Source organism: Cervus canadensis, chromosome 17, assembly GCF_019320065.1.
Source record: "Cervus canadensis isolate Bull #8, Minnesota chromosome 17, ASM1932006v1, whole genome shotgun sequence".
Taxonomy (NCBI): Eukaryota; Metazoa; Chordata; class Mammalia; order Artiodactyla; family Cervidae; genus Cervus; species Cervus canadensis.
Window position 1 is genome coordinate 12906808 of NC_057402.1, and position 25432 is coordinate 12932239.

Sequence of the window (25432 nt, forward strand, 5' to 3'; positions counted from 1 at the left end):
AGGGGCTTTGATACGAAAAAGTGTCTGTTTACTATGACATCTGACATATTTGTATTTGGCTTTTCTTTGTCTAATTGCTTGACATTATACCTGTAGGAATAATGTTACTCATTGGCTGTCTCCTCAGGTCAGATTTTCCTTAGTTGTGGCAGGATATCTTTTGGACTAGCTTGAGTATTTTACCGAGAGCTTATTTTAGTTTTCTCTAGCTCACTCACTTTCATGTTTTGTGTAATCTCTCATTTAGAATGGATATGGCATTATGCTAAGTCCTGTGTTTGTAACTTCTTTTGGATGTTGACTTAGTATTGCCAGCCTTCAGTCAAAACTCCATTTGGCATATCACAAGTTTTATACAGTTCTCTTCCTGAATAGAGTTAGAAGATTTTCACTGGCTTCTCTTTCCCAAAGCTAAAACCAAGGCCTCTTTGAATACATGATTTCCTTCTGAGACTAATGGGCTAATTAATAATCTACAAGGCTTACTGTGAAGATCAGATTAATAAATCAAAGGTTTCTTTCAGCTGTTTTGTGTAGACCAGTACAAGTTATCTGACTCATGGTGCATTAGCCCAAATCCAGCCATACACAATCAGGTTCAAAAGATTCTTCCAACAGGTGTTCTAAGGAAACTCAACAGTGCGTAGACTGCCGAAGCTTTTATTTTCTCATCTCTTGAGGCTTGATAATCACAAACAGAACCCGAAGAAATTGCCTATGCCAAACTACCTGATGATGTAGTATCTCCTGATGGTAAACTGATGTTTAACTGAGCATTTTGTTGCTTTAGTTGATGTATGAGTGGAATTCTTTTCCTCATACTAATCAAAACATTATCTCTGCTTTAACTGTGGTAATCATGTTTGTTTTTGAAATAAAAGTGTTATGTTGAAAAAAAAAAAGTGTTAACGTTGGGATGTTATAGACAACTTGGATTCAGTTGGTAGAGTACAACCATTGGTAATTATAAAATATTATAACTTTTAACATTATGAATATATTAAAGGGTCAGTATGATTATTTCACAGTGCTTTCTCTAAAATACGGATTATAAATATAGGTAGAAATCAGCCATCTTAAAGCAAGACAGATTGCGCTACAGGATCAGTTGCTGAAGCTGCAGTCCGCTGCTCAGTCAGTGAATTCAGGAGCTGGTGGTGTACCAGCAACTACTGCATCTTCGTCATTTGGTTATGGTTTAAGTCATCATGCTTCAGGTTTCCATGACGATGACATGGATTTTGGCGACATCATTTCATCACAACGAGAAATAAATAGATTGTCAAATGAAGTTTCAAGACTTGAGTCTGAAGTTGGCCATTGGAGGCATATTGCTCAGGTAGGTAGAATTTTCATGAATTTCTGAAAACTGAGTGAGTAAAAATGTTCCTGCTCTATATAGACGTTTTGGTATCAGAAAGAACCCTGGACTAGGAAATCAGAAAACCTGTGTTCTATTTCTAATTCTACCAGTGACTTTTTAAATTGGTTTTAGTCAGGTCATCATTCTCTGAGCCTTAGTTTCCCCTTCTGTGCGATATTTGAAAGAAATTTTTTTTTTTAATTTAAAGCAAGAGAACTTTAAAGGTAAAAGTTACAAGTTCAGCCCTTAAAAGAGATAAAAACAGAGTTGCTGTGGTTGAACTTGCACCTTTTTCCCTGGAGTCCCTGAGACTTCCCTGGTGGAACTCGGAGCTCCAAGGCACCAGATTTGAAACTGTTCACGTAGATGGTGATGTGAGGTTCTTGTTTGCATTGCTGTTAGTCGCTCAGTCATGTCTGACTCTTGGCGACCCAATGGACTATAGACCACCAGGTTCCTCTGTCCATGGGATTTCCCAGGCAATGATACTGGAGTGGGTAGCCATTCCCTCCTCCAGAGGATCTTCCTGACCCAGGGATCAAACTTGGGTCTCCTGCATTACAGGCAGATTCTTTGCCATCTCAGCCACCATTAGTTATACGTTAAATGAAAAAAATCTGATAATAGATTGGTATTATAAGACACAAAATATTTTGTGTTTTTTTCCTCAAATATTAGATATTAAGTCCTTTGTATTTTGGACTGTAAACTTTCTTCCAAGAATCCATTTTTTGTCTTGTATATCAGATTTTATGTATTACTGAGGTAGCCATTGTACTCGAGACCTGAAATAAACTGAAATATTGCTCATACGGACTTTATTTTATCATTGTGGAGAAAAATAAAGTATTATAAGAGATTATTTTCTATCTTTTTGTCAGTGTAATCTTGTTATGTAAAGGAGAAAGCTTCCCAATTAAAATGATCTCCTTGCTTCCCAAGTTGCTGGGTATTCCTAGTACCCAAGATAAACCTTAGAGAGGATGATCTGTTAGTCCATCTTATTCCTAAAAGATGATAGTTCCTAAACTTTATATGTGTAAGAATAACCTGAGAAATTTGGCGATATTGTAGCTCCAGTGTTGCTAATCAGAGTTTCAAGGTTAGTATTTTGTAGGCTGTTTTAGGGTGATGGAAAATAGTCAAGTACTCAGGTGATACTGATGATCTGAGGAACACATTCTAAGAAACATTGCCAAGGTAAGAGTTCATGTGGAAAAGATGGATTTTTGGTATATTTACTTCAGCATATCTTGAATGCCTTCTCTAAGACAGACCTGTACTGGGGTATTATGGTGAAAAAGGCATAATTGGGTCCATTTCAGGGGGCTTAATTTTCTAGTAAGGCATAATAAAAAAAATAATGTTTGTATCATACTTTAATTTTTATGTTTCCCTATATACTGATCCAATGCATTGTCTTTAATACTATGTGAGGTATTTGTTACCTTTGTTTTGCAGATGAGCAAAGTAAAGGTTTAAGTAACACACTCACTGTCACAGTGATTTAAATTGTGCTTTAAACACACATCTTTCAGCTCCAAGCCCTGTATTCTTTCTAATGTATTGTGTTCCTTCTTTTAATCAGAGAGCAACTTTTGGTTCCTTAGCATGCTGTGGTAAATGTTAATAAAGATAAAGGAGCAATACACAGCTTTGAATGAAAAGAAAATCATCCAAAAGCCAATACATTAATATTAGCGTTATTAGTAGTATTAATATTAGCATTAATATTAGGTAACATTCCATTTTAGAAATTACCTTTTAGGAAACTGCTTGATTATCATCAAATTTAAAATTTGTTAAGTAAAGAAAAATATTCTGCGTTGTTTTTTTCTTATTTTGTAAAGGTATTGTCTTCCTCAATTAGTTAACAGACTCTTGAATAGTATCGTTTATTTACTGTGTATTATTACTCACTGTCTGACTAGGTTCTTTAGAAGGTGCTTGGCAGTCTTTAATAAGAATTTGTCTGAGAAACGCCCCCCCATTTTTTCTTTTTTTTTTTTTTTTTCATTTTTTTCTTACTTACGTTTCTTTTTCTATTTTTACTGAAGTGTAGCTGGTTTACAGTATATTAGTTTCAGGTGTACAACATAGTGGTTCAGTATTTTTATAGATTATACTCCTTTTAAAGTTACTATAAAATATTGGCTGTATTCCCTGTGCAAATGCCCCTTTTTTTAAAAAAAGATATCTTTTATTAAAGTTAGATTTTGGCATTCTCTTTTATAAGAAAATCAGAACAGTTACTTTCTAATTCTGTTTTTCTGATCTAGACTTCTAAAGCACAAGGATCAGATATCGCTGATCAAAGTGAAATTTGCAAACTGCAAAATATCATTAAGGTAAGGTGGATTGTTGAAACAATGGCTGTTATACATCTAAAATTTGCTTATTAAAAGTATAAGCCTAAATTAATAAAAGACTCATTTATAAAAGTATTTTATAGATTATGATATTCTCTTTGGGTTTTTTTGCTGTTATATCTTCTCTTCTTTATGACACTTTTTTTTTAATGACACTTTTAAGAATATAAAAATATATCTTTCCAAAGTCATTTGGTTTTGGACATTTATTTATTAGGTAGTTTATGTTTCATAAGTCTGTTTTCTACTGTGTATCTTGTAAAACTGTTTATTGAAACAGTTCCAGGGTTACTGAAATTTCAAGGATTAGGATTAAAGAACACTGACAGAATATAATGTTAATGTTATTTATTGTAAATAGTTATTTTCCCTTCATGGTGGAACTTTACTAGTTTGTATCAGTCATTTCCAGCTGTCCTGCCTTGGTCAAATTACTTAACCTTTACAAGCTTCTGATTTATCATCAGTAAAGTAGATATTATCATAATACCTCCCTTGAAGGATTGTTTTTGAAGTTTAAGTGTAAAGTTCCTTGTCAAGTACTGGGACATAAGTAAGTGTGAAAGACTAAAGAATAGCTTCACTTGTCTTTTCAGGAAATTGAGGTTAATTTACAGATTAAGATTCTTGGCTATAAGCAAAAAAACCCCTGTCTCTAGCTAAGTAAAGCATAAGAGAATTTATTGGAAGAAGTCAGGAATAGTCATTCCACAGGATTGAAGGGAAAATGGAGCATGTTAGTCTCAGGAAGGATAGAAATAGGGCCAGCATGAGAAATCTAGGTAGTGGGACACAGTGGACAGGCTCTCCAGGGTGCGGCTGTTATAATGCTTCTGGTCTAATTGGTTTCCTCCTTTGAAAGATGCATCTCAAGATTCAGGTTCCTAGGGGAGAGAGAATGGTATCAACTAGGGTAGCGAGACATCTTGGTTGACAGTTTAGGGGTCCCGTCAAGACTGAGAGAAGGAAAGGCTGAGCAAAAAAACAGCTGTACTAGGGCAACAACAGGAACAGATTGGCCAGAGGTGGACACTGATGTCGGTGGACTGTGTTATTAGCAGGAGAGATTCATGGTCACAGATACTAATGAAAAAAAGATGCTGATTGCTTTTTGTTTCAGTTGTTTCTTCCTGGTGCTCCCTCATTAAAAGTAGAAAAACAACTTCTTAAGGCCCAAGAAAGGGAAGGGTGGAGTCTTTTAGAATTATCCAGATTTGAAGCCTGTGTTTAAACTTTTTTCAGCCTTAGCATGTTTAGAGAATTATTTTTAATAATATGGATTTTTGCACAGCAATGAAATAGCTTAAATTTATTTATTATAAATAAATGTGGTTAACTTTGTTCAATTTTTTTTAAGGAACTTAAACAGAATCGAAGTCAGGAAATTGATAACCATCAACATGAAATGTCAGTATTGCAGAATGCACATCAGCAGAAATTGGCAGAAATAACTCGTCGGCATCGAGAAGAATTAAGTGACTATGAAGATCGGATTGAAGAACTGGAAAATCTATTACAACAAGGTTATTAATTTTGTTATTTTAATGTATTATATGACAAACCTAGCTGATATAAACTTGGTCTAAATTCTAAAGAATGAATAAATGACTAGTTCTCATCTGCTGGAAATTTGCAGTGGTACCACTATTGTTAAGATTCTGCAAAAATGAAAAAGTCCTTTTACCTTTGTGGTAAATAGTTATAACAGAGATTTCTTTGGATTGTTTGGTGTGTTTTCACTTTTTTTCAGACTCAGATACAAAGGCTTTTAGTATTTGATTTCAAATAACATTTTTCCTGGGGCTTCCCTGGTAGCTCAGCTGGTAAAGAATCCGCCTGAAGTATCGGAGACCCCAGTTTGATTCCTGGGTTGGGAAGTTCCCCTGGAGAAGGCATAGGCTACCTACTCCAGTATTCTTGGGCTTCCCTGGTGGCTCAGCTGGTAAAGAATCTGCCTGCAATGCCAGAGACCTGGGTTTGATCCCTGGGTTGGGAAGATCTCCTGGAGGAAGTCATGGCAACCTGCTCCAATATTCTTAACTGGAGAATCCCCATGGACAGAGGAGCCTGGTGGGCTACAGTCCATGGGGTTTCAAAGAGTTTGATACTACTGAGCTACTAAGCATAGCACAATATCTTTCCTCTATTTAAAAATGCTTTATTTATTATAGTAACTTAACTTTTTTTTTAAGGACTCTATTTTTTTAGAGCAGTTTTAAGTTTATAACAAAACTGAGGAGGTACAGAGACCTTGGTTATACCTCATCCCCCCACATGCACGGCCTCTCCCACTATCTACGTTACTCATCAGAATAGTACATTTTTTACCAAGGCACATCATAGTCACCCACAGTCCATATTTATCTTAGGATTTATATTTGGTGGTGTACATTCTATGGATTTGGACAAATGTATATCGTTGTATCTTACAGAGTATTTTCACTGCTCCAAAAATCCTCTGCTCTGCCTGCTCATTCCCCTTTCCCAGCCTTACAGCCATTCTTCTTTTCATTTTCTTCATTGTTTCTCTTTTCCAGAATTATCACAAAGTTGGAACCATATAAAAGGTAGCCTTTTCAGATGGACTTCATTCACTTAGTAATATACATTTAAATTTCCTCCATGTTTTTTAAAATAATTTTTTATTGAAGTATAGTTGACGTACTATTGTATTATAAACTTCAGGTTTATATGTTTCCTTTATGTTTTTGTGTTTGTTTTTCCTTTATGTTTATGTGTATGTTTCCTTTATGTTTTTCTGGCTTGATAGTTCATTTCTCTTTAGCACTGAATGATATTCTGTTGGTTGGATATGCCACAGATTTTAATTGTTCACCTACTGAACAGCTGAGTCGACTTAGCTTGCACGCATGAACAGTATCTTGGTGGTTTTCAAGTTTTGGCAGTTATGAGTAAAGCTACTGTAGACATTGCTGTTCAGGTTTTTGTGTGGAAATTTTTCAGTCCCTTTGGGTGAATATGAAGGAGTATGATGGCTGGATCAGATGGTAAGAATATTGTATTTCTTAGTTTTGTAAGAAATCATTAAGCTCCTCCAGGCTGGCTATGCCATTTTGCATTCCCACACAAGCCGTAAATGAGAGTCCCTGTGGCTCCGCATACTTAAGAGCATTTGCTGGTGTTATTCTTCTAATTTTGGCCGTTCTAATAGGAGTAGTATTACCTCACTGTTATTTTAACTTTTCATTTTAAGATCTTCAAGTTCTGAAGTCTATTGAATCTTCAGTTGTATATAGCAGGCTATTTGTCTCTTGGTACTTGATATTTGATGTGTCCCTGATTTTATATTTATGTCCTAGGTGGCCCAGGAGTTGCAGTAACTGATCACTCTAAAACCCAAGAGATGCAAAAAACTGTTCAAGTTCTACAGGCTGAAAAAGTAGAGTCTACAAAAAAAATTGAAGAACTTGAGAATAAAATAAAAGACATAAGTAAAAAACTATCTTCTGCAGAAAATGACAGAGATGTTTTGAGGAGGGAACAAGAAAGACTAAATGTGGAAAACAGACAAATACTGGAAGAATGTGAAAGTTTGAAACTGGAATGTAGTAAATTGCAGCCTTATTCTGCAGAGCAGAGTGACACGATGACAGAAAAGGAAAGAATTCCACAGAGTTTATCAGTAGAAGAAGTGTTCAGACTGCAACAAGCACTGTCCGGTATAAAATGTTTGGAACTTATTTCTGATTGGCGTTTCACTTCATACTAGTTGTTTTTAGAGGCAAAACATTTGAATGATCAAACACTTCATGGAAATTAAGTATTAATGGAAATGACTGTGAAATTAAAATAGAGTTGTTTGTGTTGGATTCAGTGCTGGGTAATTAATAGATCACAAATAGGATATTTCTACTTAAAAGGGTTAAGAATTGGCTAGGTTTCTTGCCTTCCTCATCTTTTAAGTTTTTACATGGAACTCGTTGACTTAGGGAGCTTCCTAGGTGGTGTAGTGATAAAGAATCTGCCTGCCAGTGCAGGAGACGCTAGAAATGCAAGTTCGATCCCTGGGTTGGGATGATCCCCTGAAGTAGTAAATGGCAACCCACTCTAGTATTCTTTTCTGGAAAATTCCATGCAGAGGAGCCTGGTGGGCTACAGTCCATGGAGTGGCAAAGAGTTGGACAGGACTGAGCGCGCACACACCATTGACTTTGGAGCCCATGTAGATTTCTGAGAAATGTTTATATAGATACTTGTTGGGAGGATGTTACTAAACACTTCCTATAACTCATCAGTGTCCAGACCCTCCAGTTAGAGAATGCAGTCTACCTTCTTCAGAAGTCTGTGTTACCTTTCAAAATGATCTGTGTCTAAGCAGACCTTAGACTTATAAGAGCCGTTGGTCTTCCACCACTTACCATGCTCATGATTATATTTAGTTATATACCAGTGTTCTGGGTTTCCCTGGTGCTCAGATGGTAAAGAATATGCCTGGAATGCCAGAGACTCAGGTTCTATCCCTGGATCAGGAAAACTGCCTGGAGAAAGGAATGGCTACCCACTCTGGTATTCTTGCCTGTAGAACTCCATGGATAGAGGAGCCTATCAGGCTACAGTCCATGGGGTTTCAAAGAGTCGGACATGACTGAGTGACTAACACACACACACCCCAGCCCCGCCACCAGTGTTCTAGGTTACAAAAAGTAAATATGAATGAAATAGGCCAAACACCTGTATTTGTTTATGCCAGAAAACATAATGGGAGGTCTTCCACTCAAAAGATGCATTTTGTTTTTCACTCTCCTCACAAAATGAGCTGTCAGTTTATAAATTCATTCGTTCCTGCTCTGGTGGTTTCTAGCCCTTGTTTGCTTACAACCCTCTCCCCCCACCCCCCACCTGCTGTGCCCCTTCTGTATTCCTTATTTAGTTGTTTATCATGAGCTCCTGACCTGGAGTAAATTCAAGGTTACGCTTAAAGTAGAGTGACCCTCCTCCCATCTTCCTTTCCCTACTTCGATAGGTAGCAGTTTCTCCCAAAAGAGAAAACTCGAAGTCATCACCATGCAAGTCCTGAAGGTTCTCTTTCTTTGACTTCCCTCTGCTGAATGCTCTTTCAGGATTGTGTCCCAGAGGAGCTCTAGGGTTTCTCGTAGGTGCCTCAGTCTCGGGACAGCGGGAAGGCTGTGTGGTGGGGTTCTGGACTTCATTCGCCTTTGACTTCAAAGTAGCTCTGTTCTCAAAATTTATTTTTTAATATATTGGGTGACGTATATGGGTTTTTTGCTTTAAAAACTTACTGATCTAGTCTTTCCCCTTTTTTCCATTTCCACTGCCAGTGAATAACTTCAGCCAATCACACTTTCTTTTTGCCTTTTTAACCATAGCAGTCTCTCGTGCTCAGTCGCTTAGTCATGTCCAACTCTTTGCAACCCCAGGGACTGTAGCCCGCCAGACTCCTCTGTCCATGGGGTTTTTCAGGCAAGAATAATGGAGCAGGTTGCCATTTCCTACTCCAGAGGATCTTTCCCATCCAGGGATTGAACCCGCATCTCCTGTGTCTCCTGCATTGGCAGGTGGGTTCTTTATGACTGCACCACCTGGGAGGCAGTCTCGGTAGAGCAGAATAGCATAGTGGTTAAGAACATGACTGGGTTGGAATCCAGCTCCTTCACTAACTGACTGACCTTGGGCAAGTTAATTTGCATCCCTATACTTTGTTTTATTCATCTATATGGTTGAGATAATCCTATTGCATTCATGGTGGTGGTAGTAGGATTTTGAGTTACTAGGTGTAAAGTTCTCTCTAGAACAGTGTGTAGCCCATAATAAGCATTATAAACGTGTTATCTGTTATTCTGTGGTTTCCATGATCCTTCTTCAATATATATTTTTCTGCTCCCAGAATGATTTTTCAGAAATGTAAAGTAGGTCACTCCCCTGATTTCGGTATTTTGTGGCTCCCTGTGAACTTCAGTGTACAGTCTAAACATCTTAGTTGGACATATGATGTCTTTCATGATCTGGTCTCTGTCTGCCTCTGCAGTTTCAACTGTTTCCATTCTAACATTCTGAATTTTAGCCGTGTTGAACTTTGTATATTGCTCCATAAGCCAGCAATGTTATGTTTGAACTCTTGCCTTTGCCTGTGTTGCTTTTTCTGCGTGGAGTGTCTCCATTTCTTTTCAGTAACTCTTTGTTGTTGTTGTTCAGCCCCTCAGTCATGTCCAACTCTTCATGACACCCGGTACTGAAGCACGCCAGGCTTCCCTGTCTTTCACTATCTACCAGCATTTGCGCAAAACTCATGTCCATTGAGTCGGTAATACCATCCAGCCATCTCATCCTCTGTCACCCCCTTCTCCTCCTGCCTTCAGTCTTTCCCAGCATCAGGGTCTTAGCCAGTGAGTCAGTTCTTCGCATCAAGTGGCCAAAGTATTGGCACATCAGTTTCAGCATCAGTCCTTCCAGTGAATAATCAGGACTGATTTCCTTTAGGACTGACTGGTTGGATCTCCTTGCTGTCCAAGGAACTTTCAAGAGTCTTTTCCAGCACAACATTTCAAAAGCATCAATTTTTCAGTGCTCAGCCTTCCTTATGGTCCAACTCTCATGTCCATACATGACTTGGAAAAACCATAGCTTTTACTATACAGGCCTTTGTCGGCAAAGTGATATCTCTGCTTTTTAACACGCTGTCTAGTTTTGTCACAACTTCTCTTCCAAAAAGCAAGGGTCTTTTAATATTCTGGCTGCAGTTACTGTCCACAGTGATTTTGGAGTCCAGGAAAATTCTAATCTTAGTTCTTATACTATATTCCTGCTGCACAGGCTAATCAATTCATTGTGAAATGTAGTTAATGATTTTAATCAAGGCAGTAACTTATGACTTATTCAGAATACAATTATAATTCTTTCTTATACTATTCTGTAGGATTGTCTTTTAACATAATTTTGGACTGGCATTTACTTTATGACTTCTTTGGTACAGTCAGAAATACAAAATAACAAAACTATGTTTCATTGTTGGGCTTGCTCATTATGCTTATAAATAACATTTTAATTGGATTCATTCTGAGTTTAATATAGGATATAATTAGTAAGTTATTTCCAAGAATTTTAATGTCAGACTCATTGTTTTTTACAGATGCTGAAAATGAAATAAAGAGACTGAGTAATTTAAACCAGGTAAACTCATTTTTAAGAGAGAAAGCTTTTGTCTCTGGTTTACCAAGAGAAAGTATTTTGATTATAATTACTTATTTTGTATTTTTTACAAATTCATGTGAACTTATCCTTGGAACTTTCATCTTATAATTTTATGTTTGCTGATTAGTAATAGAAACTTTTTACATCATAAATTGACATAATTTTAAAAGTTACATAATTGAAAAATGCAAGTATATCTCTTAGAAGATTAATTTGACAGATGTTATGTATGTATAGACAGTAGTAGTAGATTTTGATTTCCCCTAAAGAATTCAAGGAGTTTTTTTTTTTTTAATGATTACGAGTTATTTTGTAAATGTATTGACATATTTTTTCAAATGTAATAAAAGAAATCCTCTTTAAGAATATCTATAAAATGATTGGATTTAGATGGACCAATGTTGTATGCTTATAATTTTTATATATTGCCAGAGAGTAGAAATGCACAGTTGTATCACTTGCCTGCTTTTTTGTAAACTTGAAATTTCTTATTTGAAAACATACCATTTTAACGTTCTTCTAGGATAATAATCTCGCTGAAGACAATCTGAAACTTAAAATGCATGTCCAGGTTTTAGAAAAAGAGAATTCATTATTAAATCAAGAAAAGGTGGGTACAATAAAAATGGGGACAGAATTAAAATTGTAGATCATAACCAAGGGCCAGTTTTTAATCAGAATGGCATATTCAGTTCTCAGGAGTCCTGAGGTTAAAGCTGATCTCACTGATGCTTGTCAAACCAGGATGAAGTACTTGGGCAAGGTTCAGAATATGAGAGGCTTTTCAGAGTTTATGTTTAGAGGTAAGCCAGTAGGCACACAGATAGAGTAGGCAGAAAAGATAGGTAAAGGCTCTGTGTTGGTTTTACATGAGTCTTGACTGCAGCAATATACACATGTGGGTTTAGAGTCTAGAGTGGCATACTATATTGTCTGTATACTACTTGTATGTCCAGAATGTGTCTGGTGTGGTTGACAGAAGTTTCTTCGTGGTGAGGGGCAAAGGGAGACATTCTCACTGGTAGAAATAAGTATACTGGTGGCAAGGATGGAATAAGATTCTGTAATGCAATGTTGGGAATGGGGAAAGGTAACATTTTAATGCTTATACCACATGGTAAGTCTTTGGTTAAGGTAGCTTCTTAAATATAGAACAGTTGTAGTCTGGTGTTATTTATTATTCTTTTAGGTCAGTGTCTCAACTCAATTTAAAATGTTAATTTTAAAATAGTAACACTTATTTTCTGATATATGTATTCAGCATAATACATCCTAAAAAACTGCAGACAGTAAAACAGGAGTATCCTTCACACTTCTGTTGACTGGCCTCTTCATCCGAGCCGTTCTTTTTCTGTCAGTTTCTTGTATATCCCTCCAGACTGTGTCTTTGCATATATGGTTTTTATATATAAATATGGATGGGCCTTCCAGCTGGCGCTGGTGGTAAAGAATCCACCTGCCAGTGCAGGAGATTCAAGAGATGTGAATTTGATCCCTGAATCAGGAAGATCCCCTGGAGAAATGGCATCATACTCTAGTATTCTTGCTTGGAAAATTCCATGGACAGAGGAGCTTGGTGAACTACAGTCCATGTGGTTGCAAACAGTCAAACGCAGCTAAATACACACATCGTTTTTTAAAGCCCAGAGATTAGCATATTATATACTGTGCATGCATACCTTCATGTTGTATTTTCACTGTCCTTGCACACCTAGTGTAACATATAGACAGTGTTTCTCAAAGGGGCGCTGTTGCCACTCAGGTGGGAGCGTTAGTTGTGGGCACTGTCCTCTGACATGTAGGCTCCTTGCACCCACTTTTCTACCCACTAAATGCCAGCAGTGTCTTCCATTCATTCTACTCATTCAATTATTCTTTTCTGTAACTGGTGGCCCAGGTGTTTTTTGTAGTTTTCATATGTCTTACATGCATTTGATAGGGCCTGTAACCTTCTTGTGATAATTTTGGATTCTATAAATAACTATTCCTGATAGCTGTTTCTCCTTTCTTTTAATGTTACATGATCCATTGCCAGTTTTGATTGAATTGTGTCTGCTATGGGTCAAGGCTGTATATTGTCACCCTGCTTATTTAACCTATATGCAGAGTACATCATGCCAAATGCCAGGCTGGATGAAGCACAAACTGGAATCAAGATTGCAGGGAGAAATATCAATAACCTCAGATATGCAGATGATACCACACTTAGGACAGAAAGCAAAGAGGAACTAAAGAGCCTCTTCATGCAGGTGAAAGAGAAGAGTGAAAAAGTTGCCTTAAAATTCAACATTCAAAAACTAAGATCATGGCATCTGGTCACTTCATGGCAAATAGATGGGGAAACAATGGAAACAATAACAGACTTTCTTTTCTTGGACTCCGGAATCAATGCAGATGGTGACTGCAGTCATGAAATGAAAAGACGCTTGCTCCTTTGAAGAAAAGCTGTGACAAACCTAGACAGCATATTAAAAAGCAGAGATTATTACTTTGCCAACAAAAGTCCATCTAATCAAAGCTATGGGTTTTCCTTTAGTCATGTATGGATGTGAGAGTTGGACCATGAAGAAGGCTGAGCTATTTTTGAATTGCTGTTTTTGAACTGTGGTGTTGGAGAAGGCTCTTGAGAGTTCCTTGGACTACAAGGAGATCAAACCAGTCCATCCTAAAGGAAATCAACCCTGAATGTTCACTGGAAGGACTGAAGCTCCAGCTCCAGTACTTTGGCCACCTGATATGAAGAGCTGACTCATTGGAAAAGACCCACATGCTGTGAAAGATTGAAGGCGGGAGAAGGGGATGACATGACAAGATGGATGGCATCACCGACTCAATGGACATGAGTTGGAGCAGGCTCTGGAAGATGATGAAAGACAGAGAAGCCTGGAGTGCTGCAGTCCATGGGGTGGCAAAGAGAGACGTCTGAGCGACTGAACAACAACAGCGGGTCTGCTCGCTGGTTAAGAATGCCAAGAATACCTGCAAAGTCATTACATTTTTAAGATGCACATGACAAAACATTTTACGGTTCTCATCTTAGAATTTTTTTTTTCTTGGCCACACCGCATGGCCTATGTGATCTTAGTTCCCCAACCAGGGATTGAACCCATGCCCTCTTCAATGGGTGTGCTGAGTCTTAACCACTGGACTGCCAGGGACGTTCTTCTTGTGGTTCTTCTAATTGAACAGATAACTTTAGAAAGGCATAAGAATGCTGTTTCCATCTTTCAGTTGTAGTTCAGGAGAAACTTTGAATTGGAGGAGAATGTAAGGCAAATGTTCTAATATAGTTTTCATTGGTCTCTTTTGTAAGATATATATTAGACTATAGGAATTTGAGATTCTTATTTACTTTAAAAAGGATTCCATAGAAGTTTGCTTTCAGAAATCTCTGTCAGGGTTTCCCTGGTGGCTTAGTGGTAAAGAATCACCTGCCAATGCAAGAGACATGGGTTCGATCCCTGATAAAGGACTATCCCATGTGCCTCAGAGCAGCTTGTGATCTAGAGCCTGGGAGCTGCAGCTACGAGTCTACACACTGCAACTGCTGAAGGCCCAGCGCCCCAGAACCCTTCCTGCCCAACAAGAGAGCCACCACGATGAGAATCCTGCACCTGGCAGTGGAGAGCTGCCCCCACGTGGCGTAACTAAAGAAGAGCCCGTGCAGCAGTGAATGCCCACTACAGCCAAAAATAAACAAAATTGTGAACAAAAACAATTTCTGTCAATGAAAGACATCTTTACAGTGATAGTTTGTGACAACATCATATTCAGTGATTGAAATAATGTTGAAGCACAGGGAACTGTCCCATGTCGGGGATTTTTGAGGAGAAGCATTAAATACAAATAGGACAGAACATAAAATATACTTTAAAAGATCATACACGGGTTTATCTTTAGGAGTGTTAGGTTTGAGAGTGGGGAACCTAGTCTGTGCTTAGGTGAGATGGTAGAGGAAGGAGAAGAGGGTTCTTTCTTGGGTCAAGAGAAGATTTTATGTTCTGACAGAAGCCAAGAATAAGGGAAACTACTTTTATGAGGGAAAAGAAGCCTTTTATTTTCTAATTAGAGAGGACAAACTTTAGTGATTGAGTTTTGATATTTCCTGTTTTTGTCTGTGGCTGTTGGTGGCGATGTTAGGGAATGAAAGTGAGGAGAGCTAGAAGGCTTGGGACATTTTGGAAAGTATGTGTGTTGTGGGAGGAAAGGAGGAGACAGAAGGGAAGTGGCCGTAGAGTGGGATTGGGAATCCTCTCAAAAAGGAAGATTTTTGTGTAAAGAAGTTGGAGCTAGAGTACAAACTTACAGTTATTGTATCTTGTCTGGGATTATAGAAATGGTTTGGTTGAGCTGAAAATAGTAAATGAATGAAGGCTGTGGCTTGTTGAATTTCATGTATTACTACTGAGATACTATTCAGTAATGTTTCTAACAGAGAACATCTAAAAATAGATTCCCAAGCTTTGCTTATATATGTATATTTTTAATCTTTTGGTGTCTCTTCTTCCAATTGACAGTATGTGGTATTTTTTTTTTTCTTTTATCATTGAAGGAAGAACTTCACATGTCACTTTCAAAACTGAATAATGAGTATGAAGTAGTTAAAAGTACAGCTGCAAGGGATGTGGATTTGGATTCAGAATTATGTGATTTAAGACGAAATTTGGAGGCAAAGGAACAAGAACTCAATCAGAGCATTACTGAAAAGGAAATACTAATAGCTGAGTTAGAAGAATTGGATAAACAGAACCAAGAGGCTACAAAGGTAACTATATTAAATATGTTTTATCTTAAAGACAGTGAAGGAGTAAATTCTACTCAGTAGACTGAACACTGGGTTAATAAGCAATACTGATGTGATTTAATTTCTGTTATTTAATCAGTATTTTAGTGATGCTCTAGTTACAGAGGTTGTCAAACTTCCTGTAAGCTTTAGGTAGTAAGTATCTGACTCTGTATGCCATGTAGTCTCACCTGCAGCTACTCACCTCTGCTGTTGTCATATGTAATGAATGAGCCTGGCTTTGTTCCATTAAAGCCTTGTTTACAAAAACATGCAGGTGTTGATTTGGCCTGTGGGCTATAGTTTGTTGTCTCCCTGCTTCCCTGTTTGAGTTGAAAATCACCAACGTATATCATCTATCTTCTTTGCTTTCAAGTTCTAACCTCTGCAAAAATAGATTTGCTATAATTAGTAAATAACTTTGTTAGGAATTTTTTAAAAGTTGCTTTAAGAAGGATTAGAAATGTTTAAGGATTATTTTCCTATTATGTATGACATTTTTTAAAGTTTTCTTTAGGTATTAAAATGAGAGAATATTTAAAGTTACTCTCCAAATTACTTTTTCTTTCAGCACATGATTTTGATCAAAGATCAGCTATCAAAACAACAAAACGAGGGAGATAATATCATCAGTAAACTGAAAAAAGATCTAAGTGATGAAAAAACAAGAGTTCATCAGCTTGAAAATGATAAAATGAACATTACTAGAGAATTAGATGTGCAAAAAGAAAAGTTAATTCAAAGTGAACTGGTACTAAATGATTTACATTTAAGCAAGCAGAAGCTTGAGGATAAAGTAGATGATTTAGTAGACCAGCTAAATAAATCACACACACAAAATTTAAGTATCCAGAAGGAGAACTTTGAACTTCAGGAACATATTAAACAAAAGGAGGAGGAGCTTTCTAGAGTCAGGGATGAGTTAATGCAGTCTCTTAATCAAGACTCTGACAGTAATTTTAAGGATAACTTACTTAAAGAAAGGGAAGCTGAAGTCAGAAACTTAAAGCAAAATCTTTCAGAAATAGAACGCCTCAATGAAAATTTAAAGAAAGTTGCTTTTGATCTCAAAGTGGAAAATGAAAAGTTGAATTTAGCATGTGAAGATGTTAGACATCAGTTGGAAGAGTCTCTTGCAGGTAACAGTCTGATTGCTGTGGAAAAAAATGCCATTGTGGAGGCTCTAAAACTGGAGAAAGAACAGTTAGAAGCAGAATTGCGTCAGGCTGAAAAGAGGTTGTTGGAAGAAGCAAGCAAGTATGAGCAAACCATTGAAGAACTGTCCCATGCACGCCATTCGAGCACCTCTGCGTTACAGTTAGACCATGAACGTTTAATTAAACTCAATCAAGAGAAGGACTTTGAAATAACAGAACTCAAAAAGAATATTGAGCAGATGGCAACTGATCATAAGGAAACTAAGAAAATTTTGTCATCTAGTTTAGAAGAGCAGAAGCAATTGACCCAACTTGTAAATGAGAAAGAAAGTTTTATTGAAAAGCTTAAAGAAAGAAGTTCAGAGCTTCAGGAGGAATTAAATAAATATACTCAGGCCCTAAGAAAAAATGAAATTTTAAGGCAAACCATAGAGGAAAAAGACAGAAGTCTTGGCTCCATGAAAGAAGAAAACAGTCATCTCAAAGAAGAGCTGGAACGACTGAGGGAACAGCAGAGCCGAGCTGCACCTGTGGCTGAACCTAAAACCCTTGATAGTATTACAGAGCTAGAATCCGAGGTAAATCAGCTGAATATAATAAAGGATAATCTTGAAGAGGAAATAAAGCATCATCAAAAGATAATTGAAGATCAAAACCAGAGTAAAATACAACTGCTTCAGTCTTTACAGGAGCAGAAGAAAGAAATGGATGAGTTTAGATACCAGCATGAGCAAATGAACACCACACACACCCAGCTCTTTTTAGAGAAGGATGAGCAAATTAAGAATTTGCAAAAGACAATTGAACAAATCAAAACCCAGTTGCACGAAGAAAGATCGGACATTCAAACAGAGAATTCTGATATTTTTCAAGAAACAAAAGTTCGAGGCCTTAGTATAGAAAATGGAAGTGAGAAGCACGATTTATCTAAAGCTGAAACTGAAAGATTAGTGAAAGGAATAAAAGAACGAGAGTTGGAGATTAAACTTCTAAATGAAAAGAATATATCTCTAACTAAACAGATTGATCAGCTGTCCAAAGATGAGGTTGGTAAACTAACTCAGATTATCCAGCAGAAAGATTTGGAGATACAAGCTCTTCATGCTCGGATTTCTTCCACTTCCTACCCCCAGGATGTCGTTTACCTTCAACAGCAGCTGCAGGCCTATGCTATGGAGCGAGAGCAGGTGCTGGCTGTTTTGAGTGAGAAGACAAGGGAGAATAGCCATCTCAAAACAGAATACCACAAGATGATGGATATAGTGGCGGCCAAGGAAGCAGCCCTTAATAAGCTGCAAGATGAAAATAAAAAACTGTTTACAAGATTTGAAAGTAGTGGCCAAGATATGTTTAGAGAAACCATTCAGAATTTATCCCGTATCATTCGAGAAAAAGACATTGAAATCGATGCATTAAGTCAAAAATGTCAGACCTTATTGACAGTTTTACAAGCATCCAACAGTGGAAATGAGGTTGGAGGTGTTAATAGTAATCAGTTTGAGGAGCTCCTACAGGAACGAGATAAGCTAAAACAACAGGTCAAGAAAATGGAAGAGTGGAAACAGCAGGTAATGACCACAGTACAGAATATGCAGCACGAGTCTGCCCAGCTCCAGGAGGAGCTTCATCAGCTTCAGGCACAAGTTTTGGTGGACAGCAATAACAGCTCTAAGTTACAAGTGGACTACACTGGCCTGATCCAAAGCTATGAGCAGAATGAAACCAAGCTCAAAAATTTTGGTCAGGAATTAGCACAAGTTCAGCACAGCATAGGGCAGCTTTGCAATACCAAAGATCTTCTTTTAGGAAAACTTGATATTATTTCACCACCGCTCTCCTCTGAATCATCGACTGCTTCTCAGACAGCAGAATCTCTTAGAATAATTAACTCTGATGTGTCGAGTGAGTCTTCTAAACAAGAAATAGAAGAGCTGAGAAGATCCCTGCAGGAAAAAGATGTGACAATTAGAACTCTCCAGGAAAATAATCACAGATTGTCTGATTCGATTGCTGCTTCCTCAGAGCTAGAAAGAAAAGAGCATGAACAGACTGATTCAGAAATTAAGCTGCTGAAGGAGAAACAAGAGAGCTTACAAAAGTCACTGAAGGAAAAAGACCTCTTGATCAAAGCCAAAAGTGATCAGTTACTTTCTTTGAATGAAAATTTCACCAACAAAGTGAATGAAAATGAACTTTTGAGGCAAGCAGTAACGAACCTGAAGGAGAGAACCTTAATTTTAGAAATGGACATTTGTAAACTAAAGGGGGAAAATGAAAAAATAATAGAAACATCCAGGGGAAAGGAAACAGAGTATCAAGCATTACAGGAGACTAATATGAAGTTTTCTATGATGCTGAGAGAAAAAGAATTTGAGTGCCATTCATTGAAGGAGAAGGCTCTAGCTTTTGAGCAGCTACTGAAAGAAAAAGAGCAGGTATGTTCTGGATGGTGTGTTGTGGAAGGAAGTTTGGGGGTGGAGGAGAGATTTTAGTGTGCTACTTTATTGATGTTATCTTTAAAGGGGAAGGTGAATTTGTTCATTTAGAAATATGTACTTCAAAGCATTGTGCTTCATTCTAAATAAATTTTCCTCAGAGGCATCTGAGGAAAAGTTTTTCCCCAGATTACTAGTTAGTTCCAATGATTTGTAGTGCTAGATTAATTTTTTTATGGTCTAAGTAGAAAAGAAGAGTTTAGAAACTGTTTTTCATTAGAAAATGGAAATATGTTACGAGAGAACTTGGATGTTACTGCAGTTTAATCACATTTTAGGCATATTTCAGTAACTACTGGCTTTAGAGCTTCTTGCATATTAAAGGAAGTTCTGTGGAATACATGCTACATCTTTGACAATGATTTGCAGTAAGAAATACATTTTACATTGTGACACAGTAAGCGTGTGTGTGTGTGGAACACTGAAGCAAAAGCTTCAGGAATTACCCTCATTACATGTGATGCTCTGTTAAAAACAAGTTCTGTATGACCCATTACATTGACTTTTATGAATTATTCACAGCCTGGTATTTGAAAAGCATTAGCCATGAATAGTACTTTTCACATAGTGAACTCAGTAATTATTCTAATCCTAGCTGTGTCACTGATGTGACTTTGGGTATATTTTGTCTTTATTGGTTTGTTTATTCAACCATAAAATGAAAGGTTGTATATCGGTTAAGGTGTCAGCAGTTTTTGATACATTTAAATTTTTACATGCAGTTGATGTTAGATTTTGATAAGAATGTTGAAGACCTAGTACATCTTACTATGATCAAAGCTATCAGCTCTTTTGGTGTAAGGCCTTTTTACTCTTGATTTCTATACTTAGTAGTGGAAATTTGGAAAAGAAATGAGGCAGAACAATGGAATATTCAAAACGTGCTTCTTGAGTGTTTACATGCTACCAGGCGCAACAAAATAATTTAACTTCTTTTGCCAATTAAATTCTCTTTTAAGAATCTCAGATTAAAGCTTGGGAATGCTTGATGTAGTTTTCACTTAATAAGAAAAGTCTAAATGTCATCTTCTCCTTCTTTGTCATCTAATTAAGTAAGTACACTGATGTGTTGAGGTGTGTTCCTCCTTTCAGGAGTAGCTTGTTAGCTTTTATGGTACTGGTCTGTAATCCATATTAAAAAGACTGTCAGGGTAGAAGCTTTCTATTGCTTATGAGCCAAATTTGTGTGTAACGATTAAGAGCGTGTAAGAGTATAATAGAGGAATGGAGGACAGTAGGTATTAATTTTTCATGTGTTTTTCCTATTGTATGATAGTTTTAGCATCTCATACAATTTATTTCATTGCCTTTTATAGATCCAAAGTATGCAGATTTAATTAAGGTTCACCTGTCTTTCAGGAAGCTTTCCTAAGTCAGTTAAGTTGTACTTAAGTACGTATTGTATTGAAGTTAATTAGCATAAACTAATTTCTTATAATACCCTATATAATTGAAGAGTACCTTTATTATATTTTTTTGGGGGGGGGAGCAAATAATTTTTATTTTTTACAAATACACCAAAGAATCATGCAGTGCTGCCAGCATTGGATGCAATCCTGGGCCACAAGTCTGCACATTCTTTGCAACTGGTCCTGTGATGGCAGAACCTTTCATCTCGCCTTTATTGTTTTCTATGACCCCTGCATTATCTTCAAAATAAAGAAACACACCATCTTTTCTCCGGTATGACTTTCGTTGTCTAATTACCAGCGCTGGATGTACCTTCTTTCTGAGCTCTGGTTTGCCTTTCTTGACTGTGGCCATCACCGTGTCACCCACACCAGCGGCAGGAAGTCTGTTCAGTCGTCCCTGACCCCTTCACAGAGATGATACACGGATTTTTGGCTCCTGTGTTGTCAGCACAAGTTGATCACGGCTCCAACCGGAAGGACCAAGGAAATAGGAATTTCGCACCAGAGGACCCACCACGTCCTCGCTTGAAGGCCGGAAAGGGACAAAAAGCCCTTTGTTATGTTTTTAACGATTAAATAGCATTTTTCTTTAGGGAGAAAGCTGTGTTCTCAGCAGGAGATCTTCAGCCTTTTAATTTTCAAGCATTTTTACTTTTTCTAGTATGAAAAAAAATTTAACTGAAAAACTATTTGGAAAATATTGGCTCCCTTTTCCAGGAGGGGGTGTTGAGATAAAAGGAACAGATGGTTTTATGTTTTGGTTTTGATGATTTGCCTTGAGGGACGTGTAATTTATTCTTAAAGAAATGGAAAGTTTACATGGAAATGTAAAAATAATACCAATCTATTAATAGATTCAGACAATATGCATATTTCATACAGAGAAAAGAATTGGCTGTAAACAGGCTGACACTTTTTTGTGCTTTTTAGAATTCCAGCTATCATCTTAAATTCATGGCCCTGCTTTTGCAATGAAAGTCTTTAATATATTGTGCTTGTAAGGAATGCATTCAGGAATAAATTTTCACAGCAGTCTAGCAAGATATCATTCCTGAGTTGCTTTCATTAAACTGTTGCCAAAATGTTCTTTTAAAATAGACTGTGCATGTGAAATGACTTCCCTTTTTTCTCCTCTGCCAACAGCTTGGCACTATACTTCCCTAACAGCAGTTGTGTGTGCTTGATAAATGCTGGCATACACATGTGCATGTGCGCACACACACTCTTGGGCAATTTGGGGGTTTGTGTACACTTTGTTGTGTAGGATAGATTTGAGGAGATTGTGTCCTTTGAGTCCTTTTTTAAAGCATTTAAAACTCTTTCTTTAAGAATAGTTTTAGATTATTAAAAAGTTGGGGAGATAGTAGAACCTTCCTGTAATACCTCACACTCAGGTTGCCTTATTTTTAACATCATACGTTACTGTGGTACCTTGACTACAAATAATGAACCTATTTAGATACATTAATACTTTATTTGAAGTTTCTCAGTTTTTTAGCAGATATCCTTTTCTTATTCCAGGGTCCCATCCAGAATACATTGTATTGAGTTATCATGTTTCCTTAGGCTCCTTTGGACTGTAATGGTTTCTCAGACTTTCCTTGTTTTTGATGATGTTGACATAGTTAACTGAATTTTTAAATTATTTAATGAAGAAATGTCTTTTTGAAATGTATTTTTCTTTAAAGCTAAAATTGTTTCTTTCCAAAAGGGCAAGACTGGGGAGTTAAATCAGCTTTTAAATGCAGTTAAGTCAATGCAGGAAAAGACAGTTCTGTTTCAACAAGAGAGAGACCAAGTCATGTTGGCCCTGAAACAGAAACAAATGGAAAACACTGCTGTACAGAATGAGGTATATTTTCACTTTAAAGAAGCAAAATCTTAAAAACTGCTAAGTAAGAAAACTGTAAAAATTATCAAGTAAAATGAATTTCTCTATTAGCTGATTTTTATCTCAGTCTTACTCTGATGTGCTTTAGTAGGATTTTGATCTCCCAAAGTGTGTTGTTTCAGTTTTCAAGCAAAAACCATGATCTAATCATTATGTTGTATACGTAAAATTAAATTATACCTCAAGAAAAGAATAAGATTACATATCGTGGATATTAAAAAAAATTTCCTGCCTGTAAAGTATAAAAAAATTATTTACTGAAAAAAGTGGCCTGTCACAAAAAGCTTAGTACTTTGTAGTTTTATTTTTTAGTATAGCCAACATTGGGAATGAGATCTTACAAAGTAAACCTTCCATATTCAAGATGAGGAGAGAATTCCTCCTCATCCTCCTCCTCATTCAGGAGAATTTTTTTCCTAGCACAAATGTGTCTTGCAATATGAGAAATTAGTATGCAGTTAATACACTTCAGTAATGGAGAAAAGATTTAAAAAACAAAGTGGCTTGTAGGAAGGAAAGGGGAGAGCTTTTAATGGAGGAAAAATAAATGAAATGTCCTCTCCCTAGGTTCAACATTTACGTGACAAAGAATTACGCTTAAACCAGGAGCTAGAGAGATTGCGTAACCATCTTTTAGAATCAGAAGATTCTTATACCCGTGAAGCTTTGGCTGCAGAAGACAGAGAGGCGAAACTAAGAAAGAAAGTCACAATATTAGAGGAAAAGCTAGTTTCATCCTCCAGTGCAATGGAAAATGCAAGGTAACTTTTTCTTTTTTTTTTTTAATGTTAACATTAACTGAACACGTCCTGAGTGTCAGACTCAGTAAGAATTTTTCATATTTTACCTCATTTTATTCTCACAGAATTCATTAGCTCTGTTTTACAGACTAAGAAAGTAAGGGTAAAGAGATTTAGTAACCTTCCCAATATCAGGGACATAAAGTACATGTGTAGTTCTCACACTTGGGTTTGTAACCCTTACCCATTTGGCATTCAAACTAAAGCTTCTCTGAATCTTAGTTGTTATCCTGTATAATTCCTTCTCATCATTTTAGGAGGCTAGGCCTAAACTCTGACCAATTTAATTAGCTTTCCCAAGTTTTCCAATAACTAATTTATGTGATTTAATACCATCTCCTGCCCCAGGCCATGCACTGCAGCTTGCAGGGTCTCAATTCCTGGGATTGAACCTGGCCCCGGAAGAGAAAGCCTGGAATCCTAATCGCTAGGTCACCAGGAAACTCCGTGATTTAATTTTTAATCAAGTGATCTAAAGTTGGACCGAGTTTGGATGTTAGAATAAAAGATGTAACCTGTGAAGGCCTAGGTCAGTGTGAATTAACTCCAGGCTTACTAGAACTTTTGATTGACCAGGTCCCTGCGTACATATTTTTCAGTTTTATTTCTCTCAATAAAAGTGTTTTTTTTTTCCTTTTTACAAAAAATGTATTTTCCACTTCAAGAAAATCACATAAACCAAAAATAGTTAGAGCAACAGTCTCATTTATCCAGAAACACAGTGGTTTTTTTTTGTGCCTTTGAATGCTTCTGTATATGTGTATATATATATTGTATATTATTTTCTTAAAGCAAAATGGTTGAGATCATACTGTTTATACTGTTTTGTAACCTGTTTCTGTCAGTTAAGAATATAAATATCAGTACACATTAAGCTATGTGTTTCTGCAGTATCATTTATGGCTACATAGTATACCATTATTGTATTTGCCGTAATATCTTTAAGGCACTCATTTATTATCATTTAGAATGTTCCAACTTTTCAGAATTACTAAGAGTGCTGCTTTGATAACCCAAAATAGGCATTTTTGTGTTGATGATAGATTATTTCCTTAGTGTAAATTTTGAAAAATGGAAATTCTGGTTTGAGGGGTGTTTTTAAAGCATTTGAAATATACTGCCAAATAATCTTCCAAAAATATCGTATCTGTATTTGTGTTAGTTGTATGTGCATCTTTTAATCTTTTTACTGTATATGATGCTGAGGGAAATACAAGGATATAGTAGATATTATCTCTGTCTGCAAAGACATTATAGGGTAATACTTCTGAGGGCAAACTCCTTACCTCTTTTGTTGGATATATTATTGTACCTTCAGACTCAGAAGAACTTATTTAAGAATTAAAACAGTGAGTGAACATTTGTGTATGTTTTTCACATTGGCAGAAAAAAACATCCTCAACCTGTAAAATTGGTCATCTTTCAATTTCAGGCTGTTATTTTCTCTAATTAAAAGTAGCTAGTTTCTAAAAAAAGAAAAAAAAAAAGTTGCTAGTTTCTGCCTGTTTTCGTTTACCATTCATAATAACTGTCAAATAGTCTTCGCTAGGTAGGCCTGTGATCTGGTTGCTCCTTTTCAGAGCCGCGGTAGTTTCTTCATGGTTTGGGCCCAGGCTCTCTACCTCCTTAGCCTTATTTCTCACTATGATCTGCATCCAACCAAACTGTATTACTTTTTCAGATAGAGCTATTTTCCTACTTTTTGTTACTTACTCTTTCTTTATAAAAAGAGTGGGCCTGATCCCTAACCGTTTTTTTGTTAATCTCACTTGTTCTTCAAATAGCACTTCCTTCATAAAGAATTCTTTGGTTAGGCCCCCACACCTCAAGTCTAAAGTCAAACCCTAGTGTGATGTTTGAGTCTCGGATAGAGCACTTGTATTTTACTTATGAGTATAGGTAATTGTTGACCTGCTTTACATTTTCACCCACCCAGTGAAGTGTAAAGTTACTGGGGGGTAGAAATGATGCCATTTATTTTACACCCTTCCC

The 25432-nt window shown here is 36.8% G+C and overlaps 1 protein-coding gene and 1 pseudogene across 2 annotated transcripts in view; one reads left to right on the forward strand and one right to left on the reverse strand.

Annotated features, from left to right (window-relative positions):
* Positions 1 to 25432, forward strand: part of TRIP11 (thyroid hormone receptor interactor 11) — a 69298-nt gene that overhangs the window by 13897 nt on the left and 29969 nt on the right. For both annotated transcript variants that reach the window (XM_043434348.1, XM_043434349.1), the window contains exons 4-13: positions 1061 to 1339; positions 3643 to 3711; positions 5090 to 5255; positions 7053 to 7412; positions 10841 to 10881; positions 11426 to 11512; positions 15455 to 15667; positions 16257 to 19277; positions 22461 to 22601; positions 23208 to 23401. In XM_043434348.1, the coding sequence (XP_043290283.1) occupies positions 1061 to 1339; positions 3643 to 3711; positions 5090 to 5255; positions 7053 to 7412; positions 10841 to 10881; positions 11426 to 11512; positions 15455 to 15667; positions 16257 to 19277; positions 22461 to 22601; positions 23208 to 23401 (4571 nt within the window). The remainder of the gene's footprint in view (positions 1 to 1060; positions 1340 to 3642; positions 3712 to 5089; positions 5256 to 7052; positions 7413 to 10840; positions 10882 to 11425; positions 11513 to 15454; positions 15668 to 16256; positions 19278 to 22460; positions 22602 to 23207; positions 23402 to 25432) is intronic.
* On the reverse strand, positions 20822 to 22162 carry LOC122419768 (annotated as a pseudogene).